Genomic DNA, 20726 nt, shown 5'->3' with positions numbered 1-20726 from the left:
CAAAAAAAAAATCCTGACTCAGAGTGATGCTAAAAAGCTAGTTCATGCATTCATTACTTCTGGGGGAGTGTTGTAATTCATTATCATCAGTTTGTAATAAGTTCCCTAAAAAGCCTCCAGTTAATCCAAAACACTGCAGCAAGAGTACTAACAGTAATAAGAACATGACTAAGCAGCTTACAGTGCTTTTTCTAAAATAAAGTCTGCACAAAATGTATCCAATGTATTACCCAACTCTCTTTGAAAAACTTTAGCCCAGTAACTTGATTACAAAAATAGGCTTTCAGTGTCTAACTCTGAACCTTCACTGTTATGCATTTAATTAAAAGAAGTAATACCCCAACACCTTTCTCTAATTATATATTTATTAATGGGATTATATTTTTCAACCTTTTATTAAAAAGTAATGCATTACATTACTTGTTTACTCCCTGTATAAAGTAATTGGTTACACTACTCATTAATAACATTATACATCCATATATACCCGTCCCGCACACTGACACAAATTCACACACAATCACAAGATTTTTCTTTTCCTATTTTAGTATCAACACAAAGTCAACAAAAAAGGTTAACAGTGTGATTACTCTAAAAAATGATCATCTTAGAGGCAACTAAAGTAGTCTGTGGTTGTGCTTCCAGGTTCAAATGTGTAAAAGGAGTGTGATTAAGCTGAAAAACTAAGCAAAAAGCTTTCTAAGCATTCATTTTTTATGAAGCACAATCAGCTAATAACAACAAAAGTTTTACCTGATGACAAACCATTTGTCACGAATAAACACCAATATTTTATTTTTCACTTGATGCCTAAACCTAAAAATGACAGTTATTTTGTGTAAAGTCATTCAAATAAAACACACACACACACACACACACACACACACACACACACACACACACACACACACACACACACACACACACACACACACACACACACACCAATAAAATTACAGCACCAGACAATTTTATACAACAATATAGTATTTTAAAACAGGTACTTTCATTCAAACTGTTATGGAGTAATTCTCATTTGCTATGATCAAAAGCATCATATACATGAGACAATTTTCAAAGAAAACTCACCTGTCTCTTCATCTATGGCAAATCGTCCAAGCCCACTTCCATCTCGAATGGAGTACTGAATTTCTCCATCTCTGCCAGCATCGTCATCATTAGCTGTGACCTGGAGTAGAGTGGTTCCTATCCGGGCATTTTCTTTTACTAATCCAGTCAAAGCAAAATCAGAAAAGTATGGAGCAAAAAGGTTTTCATTCACATCTACAACCTCCACCTCCACGAAGGTTACAGAAAGAAGAGAAACAGGCCGTCCTTTGTCTTTGGCCTTCACAGTAAGGTTGTAGAACTGCTGTGTCTCATAGTCCAACTCCTTTGTGAGTCGAATAGCTCCATTTGTCCTGTCTATCTCAAACCATCCATTGTAGTCATTGGCTAGGGAATACCGGACTTGGCCTCCCAACCCCAAATCTGGATCCAGAGTTTCTAACCAGGCTACAACTGTTCCTACCGGGAGATCCTCCAGAACCCTGGCTCTGTACACAGTAGGGATAAATAGTGGGGGACAGTCATTTACATCCTCCAAAATGACTTTTAATGTGGTCACAGAAAACCTCTGGCTCCCTTTTTCCGCTTTGTCCCGAGCTTCAATTTTCAGGTTAAAAGTAGAGACATACTCCCTATCTAGTTGGCCAGCAACATACAATATCCCATTAGTGGAGTTGATACCAAACTGAGTGGTGCTTGTCAAAAGAGAGTATACAATCTCCCCATTAGGTCCAAGATCTTTGTCAGTGGCCTCAACCTGGATGACGTCTGTACCTATCGCAGTGTTTTCAGGTATGACAATTCTAAAGCCTCCTTCTTGCAAAAACTGGGGTGCATTATCATTTGCATCTTCTATATAGACAGTAAGCAACCGCCAGGCACTGTTCTGTGGAAGGCCAAGGTCATAGAGAGTTATGTTGAGGAGATAGCGATCTCTCTTTTCTCTGTCCATGGGTAGGAACACACTGATAAGTCCAGTCTGTATGTCAATGGTAAAACAGTTGTCAATATTTCCATCTGATATAGAGTATAGAATTTGACCATTGAAACCTGTGTCCCCATCATAGGCATTCACTTTGAAAACACTTGAGCCTACCGGAAGATCTTCTCGCACAGCAATATCTGTGGGGAACGTTTTGTCAAACTGGGGTGTTTGCCGATTCACAGAAAAAAGGTCAATAAAACCTCCATCAATTTTAGGTTTATTGCTAGCTTTGGATTTTTTTAATAACTTTTCAGCTAATTTTTGGGCCACTTTTGTTTCTTTACAAGTGAAGCGTTTGGAAGACTTCCCATGAACAACCGAGATATTAACAAACATAGGATCAGAAAAGCTCTCACCATCTGTGGCAGTTATTTTTAAATTAAAGATACCATTCTTTGGATTGGCTGTTGCAAGGGAATGATGCAGTGCAAGGACCCCTGAATCTGGGTTAAGGTCAAAGTACCCCTGCTCATTTCCTGAAATGATCTTATATTTCACTAGCTCTAATTCATCTATATCAATTGCAGACATTGTAGTAATCACTTCATCTACTGGAAAATCCTCAGGAATAATCCCCTGGCATGCTACCTTCTCAAACAATGGCTGATTATCGTTTACATTTTCCAGATGGATTGTTACATTTACTTCACTTTCTCGTCTGTAAGGAGAGCCCCAGTCAGATGCTCTGACTACAAATGTAAAGCTTTCTGATGAGGATTCAAAATCCAGCTCTTCAATGGTGCTGATAACACCAGAAAATTGATTGATTTGAAAGGGAAATGGCTGAAGACTGGAAATGCTGTAAGTTATGTATCCATTTTCACCTTTATCTTCATCAATTGCAGAAACTGTTAATACACTGGTTGCAATTGGTACACTTTCATTAACAAATACCTCATAAGAGGACTGAACAAATGTTGGTGTGTGATCATTGGCATCCTCAATGGTTACCCTCACTTTAACTTTGAGATTGCTATCTATTTCCAATACTTCAAGATTAAAGACATCCTGGAACACCTGAGTGAACCAGCGAGTGGTAGAAATTACACCTGTTAGGGTATTCATTTGAAAAAAAGATGAATCTGCAGAAGGAGTTAGAATATATTCCGCATCATCAGGCTCTGGTGTGATTTTAACAGCCACTACAAGTGTACCTGGTGGTGAAATTTCATTTAAGCTGACATCATACAACTCTTGCATGAATTTAGCATCCGACGTCTGACGTTTATCAACCTTGATGTGGATGACTTTAACAGCAGAGAACTTCTGTGGGGTGCCCCTGTCTTTAGCCTGCAAGGTAAGGTTACAGCCATAAGGGTAATTCTGATTAACTGACTCCAAGGCTTTAATGGCAAACTCACCTTCGCTAGTTCTTTCGACAAAAAACTGCTCTGAGGGGTCTCCATGCACAATGACCACAGAATCTATTTCTCCATTTAAGCCTTCATCTAAGTCCTCAACAGTAACCATTGCATACACAAGGTTTTTATCCAGCCATGAGGGGCTGTGGGTGAGGATATTCATGATTGGGGCATGCTCATTCATACGCTCTACATGGACAAAAAGTTTGGCTGTGCTGCTGATACCATTATTTCCATAAAGCTTCATGCCACGGTCCACTGCCAGAATTTCTAAGTCATACCGGTTCTGCTCATCAACATTAAGCTTTCCACTGAGAGTAACCACTCCACTAGTTGGGTGTACAGCAAACAGTTCAATTTTTTCCTTGAAAAAATAGTAAAACTCTCCATTGGAACCAATATCTGCATCTGTGGCAGTAACTTGTGCTATGCTAGTCCTGAGAGGGGTGCTCTCTGCTATGGTGACGGAGTATGTGGTGGGAGAGAACAAGGGCCGGAGGTCATTCATATCCAAAACCTGTATACTGACTTTAGTCCAGGTCTCAAGAAGAGCCTCTCCCTTGACTGAAGCTTTCACTGTCAATACATAATTATCCTGGATCTCTCGGTTCAAGATGGCTGCATTACCGCCTTTAGTCCTTATGCGTAAGAAACAGAAGTCTCCAAGCACATACTCCTCTGCCTTGAAGAAACCTTCATCATCGCCTGAGGTGATTCTGTAGCGGATCTCCCAGAAGTGCTGGGCAAGGTGGATGCCCATTTTAATTTTACTGTTGGCATAGGTGCGCGCTGCTGAGTTTTCATAAATTGTGGCATGGTAGACAGGCTGAGTGAAGCTGAAGTGAGATCCATCCTGAGGGGCCCCATGGGTATTCTGACCACAGCAGTGTGGTGACTTTAAGAATAGCAACAGCAGCAGCAAGGCCAGGTGGAGAAGAGGGGCTCGCATGCCTTCCCATCGGCCCATATTCACATCCATCCCATCATAACTCCATCCTGAAACAGACCAGAAAAGAAAGAGAGAGACAAGGAGAAAAAGGTTAGCCACAGGAGGGGAATTCACAGTAAAAAAAACAAAAAGCCATGCAACATGCCATGACCTTTTAACTCACAGTCTCTACTAATTATCCACAGGACAGCAGGAGAGTGACTGAGGAGGAGAGGTGGTGATAGAGGTGGAGGGACTCTACAGTAACTTGGCAACCGTAATGAAACTTACATCATTCTTGTGTGGTATGTGGATACCGACAATCAACTTCAACGTTCAAAAAAAATATTGTGGTTGTTTGTCAAGGAACAAAATAATTATATGGCTAGGAAGAAAATTGTAACATCACCAAAACACTAAAGAAAATAACTACAGAGACAAATTGCTACTATACCATGACCCTATTATAACCCCTTTCCTAAATTACTTGAAAATTGTAGTTCTATATTTCAGAACCATGTAATATCACCAGAAGTAAGTCAGATGTGGTTTGAAATGCAGAGTAGCTGCTTCTTTCAGTGTGTTTTCTCTTTTTAAAAAGAAAAAGAAAACGAAAATACTGTGTTCTGTAAGTAAGTAGCCACAAGTATGTGCCAATCTGCACTTCTGGCCTGAAACCTGATCCAGTAAAAGCCATGCTGTAGCTGTAAGAGTACCACAGTAGTCTGCACTTTGGTGACTAAGCACTTTCTACCACAAGGGATAAAGAGATGGAGCGGGAAAGACAGATGGTGTTTGAGTCTTCAGAGTCTTTACTTCTTATTGAAAGAAAACCTAGTTGGCCTGGCAGCAGTGACCACAAGATGAAACAATGCAAACAGATACCTAACCCTACATTTAACTACAATTCAGTAGTCATTCATGGGTGAAAAAATCTGACAACCTAAGTGAAATGCAGAAAATAATACTTTTTCTTTTTTTTCCTGACCTTAAACTGTCATCTTGGTGTCAGCTTCAGTAAGTAATGGTGGAGGTGGCGTAGGCGCTGGGTGTTGGGGAACTTTGATGCTGAAAAAGGCTCAGAGCAGTCTCTGAGCTTTAGTGGGTCAGTACATCTCAGAAAAAGCTTGTGGCAGTTGGGAGGCACAGTAATTATACCTCAGTACTGAAATAACCCTTCCAGCTCAGGGTGTTTTTGTTGACTTTTGGCAGAGTTACTACATATCTTAGCTAATACAGTAATAATGTGTACAAATGGATATAATAGCCTTTTCTGTTGTTTTTCCGCTTTGTACCTGGAATAAATACAATTTAAGGCATTCTGCAGCTCCAGCATCTGAATTACTACTTAAATTCCATTCAGTTTTATTTATACAGCACCACTTCTCATGCGCTTGCTGAAACACATGGTTCTGCAAAATTTTTAGCAGACACACACATACTCCTCTCTATTTCAGCATAGTTGCCTCTGGCAAAATGAAAAATGGCAAACAGCAAAGCAGTAAAAGCTGAAGAATGTTGGCGCTAGCAGTGTAGCCCAGAAAGCTAACAATGATATGAAAGAAATGTAGTTGAAGAGGCAGAAAAGGACACCAGTCTGGGTGCAATTAATGCTAGATGGGCTTGACAATCATAGCTAATAAGGACTGATGAGGGACTGCTCTGAGTGGTCTGGGTATTTTTTTTAGGTCCACACCATGATTCTGGTCCAAAACCTTAGATGTGAAGAAATTACTTGATCTTGATGCTTAGTGAATAAACTCTCAAACAGTTTGAGAATATAATCAAGCTGTTTATCAGAGGGAAAGTGTAATTTTAGGACACTTTGTATGTGGCTAGACACTAGCCACATACATAAAACATAATTAGTTGTAAGGGAGGTGTCCTTCCCAGCAACTGCATTCAAATATTACGAGGCAACATGCGGCTTCCACAAACCAGTGTCCGCTCCCAAAATATATTTAATGGATCGAAAGGAGCCTTGGGGTCCCCCCGGATGAGCTGGAGGAGGTGGTTGGGGAGAGGGAGGTCTGGGCTTCTCTGCTTAGACTGCTGCCCCCACGACCTGGCCCCGGATAAGCGGAAGAAAATGGATGGATGGATTCTAAGTTTAGGAGAATGCATCAATTTGTTGGAAGGTGTAATTACACACTAATCTATGTATATTCATGAGTACAATAGCCATTTTTCTATTAAATAACCTAAAAAAAAATTACTGCTGGACATTACATTAAACAAAAAGTCAATCAAAGCCAATAAATTCCTCATTCAGTATGTGTGTTCAAAATGCTGAGCAGCCTATGGTACCACTGCAGCTACTGTTCTTGTTTTTGTAGAGCATGAATTAGGCTTTTTGTTACTGTTATTTCTGACAATCCTGCAATAATAAGCTAGCCAAATTTAGAAGTACCATAATTCCCTGCTACTCCCTCCCTCTCTCTCTCTCTCTCCTACTCACACAAACATACACACACACACACACACACACACAAACACACACACACACACACACACACACACACACACACACACACACACACACACGCACGCACGCATACACACGCGCATACACAGCTGAGTTCATTCCTCCAGAACTTTGTCCTGAGGGCTGGTTGGAAGGTTGTGTGCAATGTGTTAACTTCAAGCACACGTACCTGATATGTTGCTTTAGTGCAGAATTTAAATAATACTGCTTGCAGCAGTGTTCACAGACCATACCAGAGAGCAAAACCAATGGCAGGCTGGAACTGCCATGCCACACCCTACAAAAAATGTGTTTTCTCTAAGCTGTGGCTTTAAATACATATCCATTTGTGCACAGACAGAGGTAAGACCAATAAAGTAAGGTTGTATTTTGCTTTTTTTTTTTTTTTGACTGCCATTTAGTACCATAGTGTTTTTGTCAACATTTCTCTGGTCTTATGCAGGGTTGGTATGAACATCCTTAAACTTCCACTTAAGTGAGCATCAACTCTACTTGGGTAAATTATATTTTATTTTTGTGCAGTGACATATTTTTGCAACTATATGAAGCATCTCTATCCCACGACACAACACAAACAACACTGTGACAGAGTTAATATCAGGCAGATCACTGTGATCGGTCACATATGTTTATCATATTTATATTTCTTCAAAAGTTACATCAGTGTCAGAAAACCAGTGGCTGCCTGACAGGTATCAAAAATCTATTCAGTCATATTTTTTTAATATGTTTTTCATTGCATATTTTGTTAATTTTGGCCTGCATCATTTTAAAATTCAGCAAATAATGGACTTTTATTCCATTGTGCTGCTTTTGTTGATCCGGGCCAGACGTGTACTTGGACACTGAAGGAGATTCTCACGATGTGTGACTATATACATACAGGCAGCCCCACAGGTGTTTGGATGATGATGATCTTTTGTGATCTTAACCTCTGTACACCACCACCGTAGATTTTAAATCAAACAATCAAAATGGTGATCCCTTAAGAATCTCGGGAATTTTTCAGTATGTTTTGAGTTATTATCCATTTGCAGTGTTAAGTACAATCTGATCACTTTCGCAACGTCTAAGTAGAGAGTATAGCCATGTCACTTCAGAATTCACCTGCTACTTCTATTAGTAGTCATATCATCAATAAACACTAGTGACCTTCTTGTATTGGCATTCGTCCGTTCCCACCATTTTTTGACAAATGATTTGTGTCATTCTCCTTCCTTTTCTTGACTGTAATCAGTGGTTTGTACTTTATTGTGAACCCTCTGTATTTACATCCATGAAGATAGAGTTTTTAGATGTAGTAAAAGGATTTTCTTATCCGAGGACAGAATTCTGGGATCATCCATTTTAGGTTTCTTCCATGGACCCGCAGGACTTCTGGTGTTGCTGAGCTGGCTGGTATATTCCTTCTTTTTAAGAATGAGTCCGATTGTTAGTTTGGCCACTCTTGAAGTTTGTTGTGTCTCTGTGATATTTTATTTTTCAGCCTAATGATGGCCTCCTTCACTTGCATCGACATGTCTTTGAAACTAATTTTGAGAATTCCAGTGAACAGCTACCAAATGTAAGATCATCACTTGGAATCAACTGCAAATAGTTTATTTTGTAATGGAATAATAAGGGAACATAAAACATTCCTAAACAGCTAGTGCAATCCTTTTAGAAACCCCTTGAATTAAAGCTGAAAGTCTGCACTGCACTACTGTTGTGGTGCAGAGGCAAAATGAGGAAAATTGTTAAATTCTCGAAATACTTATGGAACTTTAATTATAAAAGACTGGATATGTCACATTCATGCTGAGAAAATGCTGAAGCAGCACTATGTCTCTCACACACTGCACAAACTGTGTATTCGTGCTGGTACCAGCTGAATGGTACAGAGCGACGTGTTCTTCGTGCTGTGCCAGAGCAAGAGGTCCCATGGAGTTCACTCTTGGAAAAAAGCCACTAAAATGGGGTATTAATTAATTAAAAGTCATATAACACACATCTGTGATTTCTTTGAACAAAGGTTTGTGGTTTGGTTTGTGTCTGATATTAAGTGGGTGCAGCTTCTGTGCAGAGAGAGCTGCAGGCAAGCAGTGGGAGGATGAGCTCTGTAGCAGCACGTTATTGGTTCTGCATTCTGACAATTTAAAAGCATATACAGTATTATCCTTCTATTAATTCAGAGGCTGCAAATATCTATCTGCCTGTAACATTTAGGCCCATTATCTTGCCAGTTTCGTCTGACTAAAAAAAAAAAAAAAGATAAGCACCTTAAAAAACTTTTTTTCCCCTTTTCCACGGTATAGAACCATAGCATTGACCTTAATATCAAAAAGAAATATTGCTAAATATTGATACAGTTGAAAGTTCTGAGTTGCATTTGACATTATTTTGTCATTGAGAGAAATCTGAGGACATAAAACGTTAAAGAATGATAATTATTCTTGTCCAGTAAGGCTGAAGTCCTGCCCTGCTACAGGTAAAATATAAGCCTATACAACCTGCTGCGTAGTCAGACTGCCACCCATAAAATGGTTCAACCCCATATCATGGCAATACACACAACGATTTGGCTCTCGGTCCCCAGCAGCCAAAATTCAGAGGGTACCAAGAACCCCTGGTTCCCAATATTCATATCCATTTGCAACATACAGTGTAAGGAAAGATCACGAGACAAGATTCAAGTGGGAGATCATCAGACTGCCAGAGACTAGGCAGAAAAGAGAACAACTAGTACAGCTAGTAAAGGAGAGGAGAGGAGTGTATCAGAGAAGTAGAATTCCTGGTGAACAAGAAGATCCAAGAAAGAGTGGTGGAGTACGAAGGAGTCAGCAGCAGTGGCACTGCCGACTATGAAGATCAACAGAAAGTACTTGTACCAGCATCAAGCCCCAGTGATAAAGAGCTGTAGGAGTTCTATGCAGAAGTTACAAAAGAGACAGAGAAGAAAAAGAGTCACTACAAAATTATCATGGGTGACTTTAATGCAAAACTAGGAGCACCACAGCCAGCTCCCAGTCTGGATTCAGGAGACAGACACCATCTCTACTGTTAAGTTATTGGGCTTAAAACTTTCCTTTATGATCAAGCTTATAATTAGGGCTGGATCAGTTAACCCTGAACCCTCCCTTAGTTATGCTGCAATAGGCCTAGGCTGCTGGGGGTTCCCATGATGCACTGAGTGTTTCTTCTTTACTCACCTCTTGTCACTCTGTTTATACCCCACTCTGCATTTAATCATTAATTATTATTCAATTCAATTCAATTCAATTTTATTTATATAGCGCCAAATCACAACAAACTGTCGCCTCAAGGCGCTTTGTATTGTGGGTAAAGACCCTACAATAATACAGGGTTATTAATCTCTGTCTCTCTTCCACAGCATGTCTTTTGTCCTGTCTCCCTCCCCTCACCCACAACTGGTCATGGCAGATGACTGCCCTTCCCTGAGTCTGGTTCTGATCGAGGTTTCTTCCTGTTCAAAGGGAGTTTTTCCTTCCTGCTGTCACCAAGTGCTGCTCATAAGGGGTCGTTTTTATTGTTGGGGGTTTTCTCTGTATTATTGTAGGGTCTTTAAAACAGCTTAAGGTGACTGTTGTGATTTGGTGCTATATAAATTAAATTGAATTGAATTCTTGAATTGAATTGGAATAATTGCCATAATTGCTATGCTAGGAAACCCCTACAAGCTTGTGTCAGCTAAATGTTTGGCACACACACCACACCAGCCACACAGAAAATAGCATATTTGTCTTGAGAGAAGTCCCACTTACTGTCAGCTCTAAACACTCTGTCATTAGCTTTTCATTACAGGCTAATTGGCCCTGAATTACGTGGCAAACAGTAACCAGCAGCTTCCAGACAGATTCTGCTGCTGGGTCTGGCCCTGCTAATACAGGTTAACACCTAACACAGAGAGGCAGGCCTGCTGGGAAGGCTGCTGTTTTGTCCCACCTTAAAACTTGTATGCATCAAAAGAAAGATGCATACATGTCACATGTAACGTTAAGCAGCACATGTGCATGTAGGCACGTACATACACATGTGCACGCTTACACACTCACACATAGTGCTTTGCTGACTGAGGCAACAAAGTAATATTGTGAAGCAGTATACAGAACCGACAAGAAATTAAAGGTTGCTTCCTTCATGAGTTGGCACGTGAAATGCCCATTATCTAAATTATTTGTATTTTATCACTGTACAGCAATGCTTAACGCCTGGGTCTAGAAATTAAGCAGCCACTCACCAGTGACTAAGGCTGCAGACCAGACAGTTGCCAGACCCCCTCTCTCTGTGTCGAATGTTGTAAACTTGCAAAGTGAAAATGTTAGCCTGCACAGAAATAAGACCACTGGTGTTAGCACTAACATTAGGCCCCCTTGCGAACATACCAATGTATGTGTCTAATGTTATATACAGGAGTGCCACATATTTCAGCAACATTTCAACTACAATGTAGTTATAAAAAAAAATTAACTAATGGTTTTCAAATGGCTCTTATCACAGTGAAAAACAGGGTTTAACTGTGTTAAGTTGTAAAAATGTAAAAAAAAAAAAAAAGGAAAATTTAGCAAACTTGTATTAAGTCAAAAATTTTTCCCTCTGTTTAGAAGCATTCCTAGTGCTCAGACAACAACAGCACATGACTCCAGGCAAACAGCTGCTGTTATTCACTCCCTCATGCCCATAAAAAATTCTTATTCATGGCCTCGCTACTTGTTTATGTTTATGTTTATGTTCAAACTAGTTGGAGCTGGCAATGGTGATCAATATGCATACAAGCCAGACTGAAAAATGTATACGTTGTAAATCAATAGTATCTGTATTTTTGTTTTAAATGAAAACTTCATAAAATCTGATTTAATATTTAAGCTACAGAGGCACGGTGGTTAGCACTGTTGCCTCACAGCAAGAAAGTCCTGGGTTTGAATCCACCATCTGACGAGGGTCTTTTTGTGTGGAGTTTGCATGTTCTCCCCATGTCTGTGTGGGTTCTGTCTGGGTCGTCTGGCTTCCTCCCACAGTCCAGTTAGTAGTATTAGGTTAACTGGTGAGTCCATTCCCAGCTGTCAAATAGGGTTAAAACATCAATCAACAGAATGGCAGCCATTCGACCAGAAAATCTCAATTATTCACAATGCATCATTTTTCTTCCACCTTAAAGGACATTATTTAAAATCAATCAGATACCTCAAATCTGAAAAAGCAGAAAAAAAAGTAATTCTCATCCTTTATATACTTAAGTAACCCGTTTTTAATTTTATATTTACATTTTTTATATCTCGCACTTGCTAATTGCTTACTGTGTTATAAGCAATAAAGTGTCATGGTCCTGGGCCTTTTGCCCAGAGTCTTGTGTTTTTGTTTCCCTCGGGTTCTGTTATTGTTGTATTTCTTCTATGTTGTTTGCTTTTGATCTTTAGCTTGTTATGATTGTGGTTATGTGTAGAGTGTCGGTCTCCCTTTGTCCTTGCCGTCATCCCTGCGTCCCCATGTGTGACGTTTCGTTCCTCTGTGTCTTTGTCTCTTGTTTTGTGTTTTCTGTATTTAGTGTTTTCTCCCAGTGTTGTGTCTCTTCTGCGTTTCTCTTTACCTGTCCTCTTTTCCTGTTTTATTTAGAAATGGCTCCAAGAGACCTTTCCAACTTGTGTAAATCTACAATTCTCCTTAGATCTTCACTGAGTTCCTTGAACTTTCCCACTGTTCTGAGTACTAGTCAAGCCAATGAATGCTATCAACCAAATCCTTCGTATGCTGGAAAAGAGAAGCAAACAGTTGTATGGGGTGGCTGTAGCTCAGGAGGTTGAGCAGGTCGCCTACTAACTGGAAGGGTGGTGGTTCAATCTCTGCTCCAGTCCAAATAATCCAAAATAAGCTCAAAAATTGAACACGATTGTTGTTTTTACCCTTGTCATTAAAGATCCACGCTGTACAATCCAGCCTGGAATAAGAAATGTGTAAAGAAATAATTTAAAGCCCAAAATGACCATGTTCTGCATGTGAATGTTAAATTTGTTTCTTGTGATGAAAGCCTCCAAGTGAACAGTATTCCTACACTTCTTATATTTGTTTTGATAATTTTCATTTTTTACTCCCTCAGTGTTTTTTTTTAACCAAGGTTCAACTGTCAGTCAATGCCTAGCACCAAATGTAAAGAAAGGAAAAGGGGAATGGCAGCCTGTGAGAGGTTATTTGTAGTTTACTTTAGATGTCAATTTGTGAATATTACAGTTATTCCTGAATTACACCCATTCTCTTATGCTTATCCTATACAGGGTCTGGTGCCTATCACAGCTACTATAGAGCAAGAGGCAGTATACACTCTGGATAGGTCGCCAGCCTGTCACAGAGCTAACACAGACAGACAGATAAACATTCATATCTAACCTCACTAACTGCATCTCTTTGGATTGTGAGAGGAAGCCAGAGGAAGAAACCCACACAGACACTGGGAGACCATGTAAACACCACACAGAAAGGCCCCGGCCAGATGGTGGATTCAAACCCAGGACCTTCTAACTGTGAGGCAGCTGTGCCAACCACCGTGCTGCCCTTGAACGCTTGCAGCAAAAAAACATGGATAAATTAAATAAATTAGACAATGATCATACATACACAACATAGGAGATAATTCCAAACTAAGGTTAAACATAAATGTTGGAATTTGGCATAAAGAACGTCCACGTGCCAAGATATAGTGGAAAAGCTTCAGTAAGAGCTAGAAATCCTGATCCTCCAGCAGCATGGCAAACCAGAGTCCTGTTCTGTTTCCCTTCCTGGCTCATACACAGTATTGCTGCCACATCTCTGAGACTTCCTCCTGATGCTGGTAGTCTATGGGTCACTACTTCATCAAGAACAGCAGTGCTTATTTACATTATTGGACTGAGCTGATGTGAACCCAGCCACAGTGGGGCTACAAGCCAGTGTGCTCCTAGTGTCGATCCCAAAGTGGGTTGTGTCAGGAAGAGAATGCCCATAAGAATTCTGGCCATATCAAACATGCAGATTATAAAGAATGAGATTTCCACGCCAGATTAGTATGTTGGCCAACAGGGTGCCAGTGGAAACTGTTGGTCAAAGGGGAAAGGGGGGCAAGCATGTCAGGAGGCAGTAAGTATGGAGGTGAGAATAGGGACTTTAAATGTAGGCACTATGACTGGTAAATGGAGAGATTTGGCTATGATAGAGAGAAGGAGGGTACAGTAGGGAAAATAATTGTTTGATCCCCTGCTGAATTTCTAAGTTTCTTCACTTACAACAAAATATTCTACTATTTGCTTATGTTTATTGTCATTTTAATGAAGACATAAATAATACCAACCAAAAATCTAGAAAAAAAACAATGCTACATAAAAGTTATAAATTAATTTTGATTTGATCGATTTATTCACCTTGAGGCAAATGTTTGCTGTGATTTGGAACTATATAAATAAAATTCAATCAAATTGAATTTACATGTCATTAAGTGAAATAAGTATTTGATCCCCTGCAACCCAGCCAGAATTCTGGTTTCCACAGATTGGTTGTGTGTCCATGTGGCACACAGATTACAATCACACAATCTGTGTGGAGTTTGCATGCTCTCCCTGTGTCTGTGTGTCTCTCTGGGTACTCCGGCTTCCTCCCATAGTCCACAGCCATGGAGCTGCCCATGTCTGCCTCTCTGTGTTAGCCCTGTGACATACTGGTGACCTGTCCAGGGTGTACCGTGCCTCCACCGTATGGCAGCTGGGTTAGACTCCACCTGCCTACTTGGAGTGCTGCTGATGGTTCTGCTTTTAAAAAACCTCAAAGTCTAACAGAGGAGGTTTACAGGTGGGGTGTGTGTCAGCCTTCCAGTCACAAAGCACACAGCTGCATTATGTAGGAAATCTCATTCACATCTTACACACAAATGATCTTAAACAATGCTGGTACAAGAATAAAAAGGCAGTACAGAATGAAGCAGTGTTTCACCCTCTGCCCCACCCTCCCCCACCCAGCTGCTGTGAAACATGAGAACCCCCCCCCCATTTACTGAGTATAGAATTCTGAAAGAAACCGAACAGGGAGTGGAGGACTAAATGGGTAAAGTTTTCTCTGCTTGTCTATTCAGTCCTAACACTCTAAAGCCTTCATTATACTCTGCTGCAGTCACGGACATGGACAACTGCAGAAACAGCAGCCAAGTAGTCGTTCCTATTATACTACCTTCAAGTCCACCACCTGGGGCACATGCGTAGTTAGTGCTTTGAATTGTAAATTCTCTGGGACCAGTCTGTGTGGTTGCAAAAATTAGCAGGCATGCGGACTTCCGTACGGACTCTTGCACTCATCATCTCATAATGCATAGTGTTTCTTTGCCATTCACCTCTTTCACTCTGTTTATACACCACTCTGCATTTAATCATTAGTTATTATTAATCTTTGGCTCTCTTCAACAGCATGTCTTTTGTCCTGTTTCCCTCCCCTCACCCCCAACTAGTTGTGGCATATACAGTCAAAAGTTTGAACACACTCAGTACATGTGTCCAAACCTTTGACAGGTACTATGACTGCCCCTCCCGGTTCTGCTGGAGGTTTCTTCCTGTTTAAAGGGAGTTTTTCCTTCCCACTGTCACCAAGTGCTGCTCATAGGGGGTCGCTTTGATTCTTGGGTTTTCCCTGTAATTATTGTAGGGTCTTTACATTACAATATGAATCACCTTGAGGTGACTGTTTGTTGTGATTTGGTGCTATATAAATAAAATGGAACTAAATTTAATTACACTGAGGCAAGTGAGGGATACAGTTCTTTAGATGGGTTCTTTTGTGGCCTCCTGGATGAGCTGCTGATGCGCTCTTGGAGTAATTTCAGTAGTCAGCCACTTCAATCCTCACCACTGTTCCCAACTTTCTCCATTTGTGGATAATGGCTCTCACTGTGGTTCGCTGGAGTCTCAAAACCTTAGAAATGGCTTTGTAACCCTTTCCAGACTGGTAGATGTCAATGACTTTTTTTCTCAGCTTTTTCTTTCGATTGTGATTTTGATGTGTTGCTTTATTACATCTTTTATACTACTTCACTTTGTTAGACATGTTTTATTTAAGTAATTTATTGATTCAAAAGCAGTAATCAGGCCTGGGTTTAGCTAGTGAAAATTGACATCAGCTTTCCAAAAACATGGTTAATCACAGTTAATTCATGATTTAAAAAATATATTTTGTATTTATTTGGGTCATCTAATATTAAAATTTGTTTGATGGTCTGAAACATTTAATGGCAAATACTTAATATAATTTTTTATTTTTTCACAGCACTGCATACGTGGGAACTAACAAAGAGAGACAAAGACACTCTCAGATGCACACTTACGGACAATTTAGAATCACAGGTTAACCTAACATGCATGTTTTTCAACATTAGGAATAAACTAAAAGTTGTTCCTGTATACCATGAACCTACTTATACCACTATGCCATCCTGGTACTCAGAAACAGGTGAGTAACTGTATATGTGTCACTGTAACTGTTGTTTTTTTTCATGAGAAGGTACTTCAGCACCAAAGATGACTGCTAATATCACCTCATTACTGTCACTAAGATGAGTGGTTCCCTTTCTGAAACACACTCATTTTAAGTGTCTCATATAACTATACATATGTACACACAGCTACTTACAGACTAAAGAAGCAGATATGACCTTGAACTTATCCGAGGAAAGGCTGTTTATACTCATGGTCATCTGGAAGCTGGAAAAGCAACATTCCACATACACTGGGGCAATTTTTGAGAACCATCCCCATCATAGGGGATCTGACTCAGATATGTAAATATTCATGCTATGCAGCTCCCTCTACCACTGGCATTGTAACTGTACATATGATGAGAATGGTTTGCACTTTCCCATATTTCAGTAGTGTAGAAGGCATTTTTCACTAGAGAAGCATTGGAGACGCTTTCCAATGCAAGAAGATACCCTTTATCACACAAACACACACACACATTAGAGTGGGTGCATTGCAGAGAAGCAGAAATAACTGCATAAGACTAACTTCAACAGCCCATTTGTTTCAGTAGCAGGGAAGGAAAGAAGAAACGCAGAGGGAAAACTTTAATCCTAATGTGTGATGTGTGTGGCTGCTCATATGTATGTACAGGCTAAGTCAAATACATCCAGCCTGAGCAGTCAAGCTGTGTTTGCTCCCCTGCTCAGCCTCCACGTGACAGTAAAACTGAATTCAATCAACCTAGTCTTTTGTGCGTGTTGCAGTTGTGGTTCATTATCTAGTTTGGGGCTTGCTGTGTAATGTTACCTCCCACCCCACCTGTCCCTCCAAGCATCCTCAGAGATTTCAGGCAGCATGAGAAGGATTACAAAAAAGGGAGGATAAGGTAGTGAAATGTGAGGAGTACTGGGAGAGGGAGGTGTTTAGGTCAACAAAGAAGGGTTTAAGTTAAACCCTGCACTGCTAGTAACAGTAGACAGCTACCACACGGCAAACATAAGTATTAACAGCTCTGTACTTATTAAATCATAACATCATAGCATCATTATAGAGAGGCATGAGATTGAGCTGACTCAAAGCAGTTTTAGGAACCCAAACAATGTAGATAGAACCAAAACACAGCCAACGCTGAACTCAGGGAAAGGCCCAGCTCACTAAAATTCAGGATTTGGGGGAAAAAAAAATCCAACCAAATATTACCAGTCTTCATAACAGAAGGGTAAGAGACCAGAAGCTCTCTAGCTCCAGAACCGGAGCTTGCAGGATGTTAGCAGGCTAGTTAACTGCATAGGTGATTGATAGGTGATTTGTGGCTAGCATGCCCCATGCCTTGTCTTGGCTTGAGGGGAACTGAAAGAAATTAAAAAGGTAGCATTTTACTTCCAAGATGATCATAATACTTTAGCCACACCTTGACATTTTAAAAACCTTATAATAATTGGCTACCTCAATGACAGTAAGGGCTTACGCTGAATCTCCTTTGTAATATCACAGTCCAAGAGAAATCCATGCAATGCAAAAATCAACTCCGAGAGATTCTTCAGGAGTAAACGAATGTCCTCAATGAATATGTGACATCTTATCAACTAACTGCTTAAGGTGAATAGCTCTTCTCAGGTAAAATAATTGTATTCAAGAGAAATTCAATTCAATTCAATTCAGTTTTATTTTTACAGCATCAAATTACAACAAACAGTTGCCTGAAGGCAATTTATGTTATATGATAAAGAGCAAACGATGATTAGAGGCAAAACTCAACAGTCAAAATGGCCCACTATGGGCAAGCAAGCAGGATAAACTCCCTTTTAATACAAAGAAAACTCCAGAAGAACCAGATTTAGAGAGGGGCAGTCTTCTGAAGGTGAGGGGAACCACAAGACAGCACAAAACACATACTGTGGAAGAGAGCAGAGATTAATAATAGCTAATGATTAAATGCACAGTGGTGTTTAAACACAGTGAATAGAGGTGAAAGAAAAGGGTGTCTGTATCCTGAATCCAAGCTGGGAGCTGGTTCCACAGAAGAGGGGCCTGAAAGCTGAAGGCTCTGCCTCCCATTCTACTCTTAAGTATCCTAGGAACCACAAGTAAGCCAGCAGTCTGAAAGCAAAGTGCTCTATTGGGATGATATGGTACAATGAGGTCTTTAAGAGAAGATGGGGCCTGATTATTCAAGACCTTGTATGTGAGGAGAAGGATTTAAAATTCAATCCAGGGCTCCAATGAAGAGAAGCCAATATGGGAGAAATCTGCTCTCTCTTTCTAGTCCCTGTCAGTACTCTAGCTGCAGCATTTTGGATCAGCTGAAGGCTTTTCATGAAGTTTTTAGGACAGCCTGATAGTAATGAATTACAGTGAACATCAATTAGGTTTTCAGCATCACTCCGAGAAAGGATGCTTCTAATTTTAGAGATATTACACAAATGTAAAAAAGAAGTCCTATAAATTTCCTCAATATGTGCATTGAAGGACATATCCTGGTCAAAAATGACTCCAAGATTTCTCACAGTGTTACTGGAGGCCAAAGTAATGCCATCCAGAGTAAGTATCTGGTTACACATTGTGTTCCTAAGATTTTTAGAGCCGAGTACAATGACTTCAGTTTTATCTGAAGTACAAAATTAGAGGTCATCCAGGCCTTTGTCTTTAATACATTCCTGCAGTTTAACTAATTGATGTCTGTCATCTGGCTTCATGGATATATAAAGCTGGGTATCATCTAAATAACAATGAAAATGTATGCAATGCTTTCTAATAATACTGCCTAAGGGAAGCATGTATAGAATTGGTCCGAGCAATAAAAAAAAAAAAGAATTGGTCCAAGCACAGAACCCTGTGCAACTCCATAATTAACCATAGTGTGTGAAGAGGACACCCCGTTTACATGAACAAATTGGAGTCTATTAGATAAATATGATTCAAACCACTGTAGTGTTGTACCTTTAATACCTATAGCATGTGTAACAATGCCAATTCTTTGTTAATAGTGTTTACAGTTGTCTCTACCTGATATTTTCATTATTTACATAGAATTGCACAAAATTTGTGGATATATTTGTATAACTCCGGTTGGTGTGCGGAACCTTTCTTTTGTTATTGTCTTCTGTATCCCTACGTTTGGTTTTCTGGAACAACTCCTTTATAAGGAGCAGTTTCACGCTTCACCCTCCCCTATTTCCTGTTGCATTCAGCGGGAACGGGGCTTAGAGTGATCAATCGCTAACCAGAAATATGTTTAATTACTACCTTGTCAGCAAATAAAGATTCCCTCCAAAATACATCGGTGGTCCGGCCCATTATTAATCAACACAACGCAGAGAAAGAAAGAAGAAGCCACTGGTTACACATGCTCTAATCTCTGTAACAACATATCATGGTCAATAGGATCGAATGCTGCACTGAGGTCCAACAGGACAAGAACAGAGATGAGTCCACTGTCAGAGGCTGTAAGAAGATCATTTGTAACCTTCACTAATGCTGTTTCTGTACTGTGATGAATTCTGAAACCTGACTGAAACTCTTCAACTAAACCGTTCCTCTGCAGATGATCAGTCAGCTGTTTTACAACTACTCTTTCAAGAATCTTTGAGAGAAAAGGAAGGTTGGAGATTGGCCTATAATTAACTAATAAAGCTGGGTCAAGTGATGGCTTTTTAATTAATGGTTTACATACTGCCACCTTAAAGGTCTGTGGTACGTAGCCAATTAATAAAGACAGACTCATCATATTTTAGATTGAGGCATTAATTAATGGAAGGACTTGTTGGAGCAGTCTCATAGGAACGGAGTCTAAGAGATGTGTTGATGGTTTGGAGGAAGTAAATATTGAAGTTAACTCAGAAAGATCAATCAGAGAGAAAGAGTCTACATAAACCAGGGTTCTAGCCAGAGGTTGATCAGCCAGTGCAAGACGACCTCAGCATGGCGCAGCACTGGGCAATCAACCACATGTTCAGGACATTTCTTTGGATCCAAAGTTGTTAATAATCATAAGTTTTCAAACTCCCCTTAGAAAAAGGCAGCAGTGTATCTATAACTGTTGTGTTCAGTGTGGGTTTTCAGATCCACAAGTATGAAATTGTTTGAATTGTGATCATTTGGATTCATTTACATCTTTTTTTTTTTTGCATTTTTGGCCACATCGGCTTTTGTCTACAGTGGAGAGTGACAGGAAATGGGGGAAAGATACAGGGGAAGACACGCGGGCAAATTGGCGACGGGCCGAGAGGCGAACCCGCGCCGTCCGCACCGCAACGCGGTGTGTGTATGTGGTCGCCGGCTTCACCACTAAGCCACCCAGGGGCCCCATTTACATCTTTAAACATATCCAAGTTAAATTTATGTAGTTATGTAATTTACCTAAGTTTGTTGAACATAAATAATCAAATACACTGGTCTTTAAAGAAGAAGTTAATTTATCTTGTTCACTTAAGTTTAA

At 40.1% G+C, this 20726-nt stretch overlaps 1 protein-coding gene across 1 annotated transcript in view; it reads right to left on the bottom strand.

Annotated features, from left to right (window-relative positions):
• The window catches only part of fat3a (FAT atypical cadherin 3a), a 217265-nt gene that overhangs the window by 138619 nt on the left and 57920 nt on the right, over nucleotides 1-20726 (bottom strand). The window contains 1 exon segment of the mRNA XM_030744086.1: nucleotides 1090-4410. Coding sequence (XP_030599946.1) covers nucleotides 1090-4393 — 3304 coding nt within the window. The 5' untranslated portion in view covers nucleotides 4394-4410.

The sequence above is a fragment of the Archocentrus centrarchus genome, chromosome 13, assembly GCF_007364275.1.
Source record: "Archocentrus centrarchus isolate MPI-CPG fArcCen1 chromosome 13, fArcCen1, whole genome shotgun sequence".
NCBI lineage: Eukaryota > Metazoa > Chordata > Actinopteri > Cichliformes > Cichlidae > Archocentrus > Archocentrus centrarchus.
The sequence above is the reverse complement of the archived record's forward strand: the minus strand, read 5'-3'. Positions and strand labels throughout refer to the sequence as shown.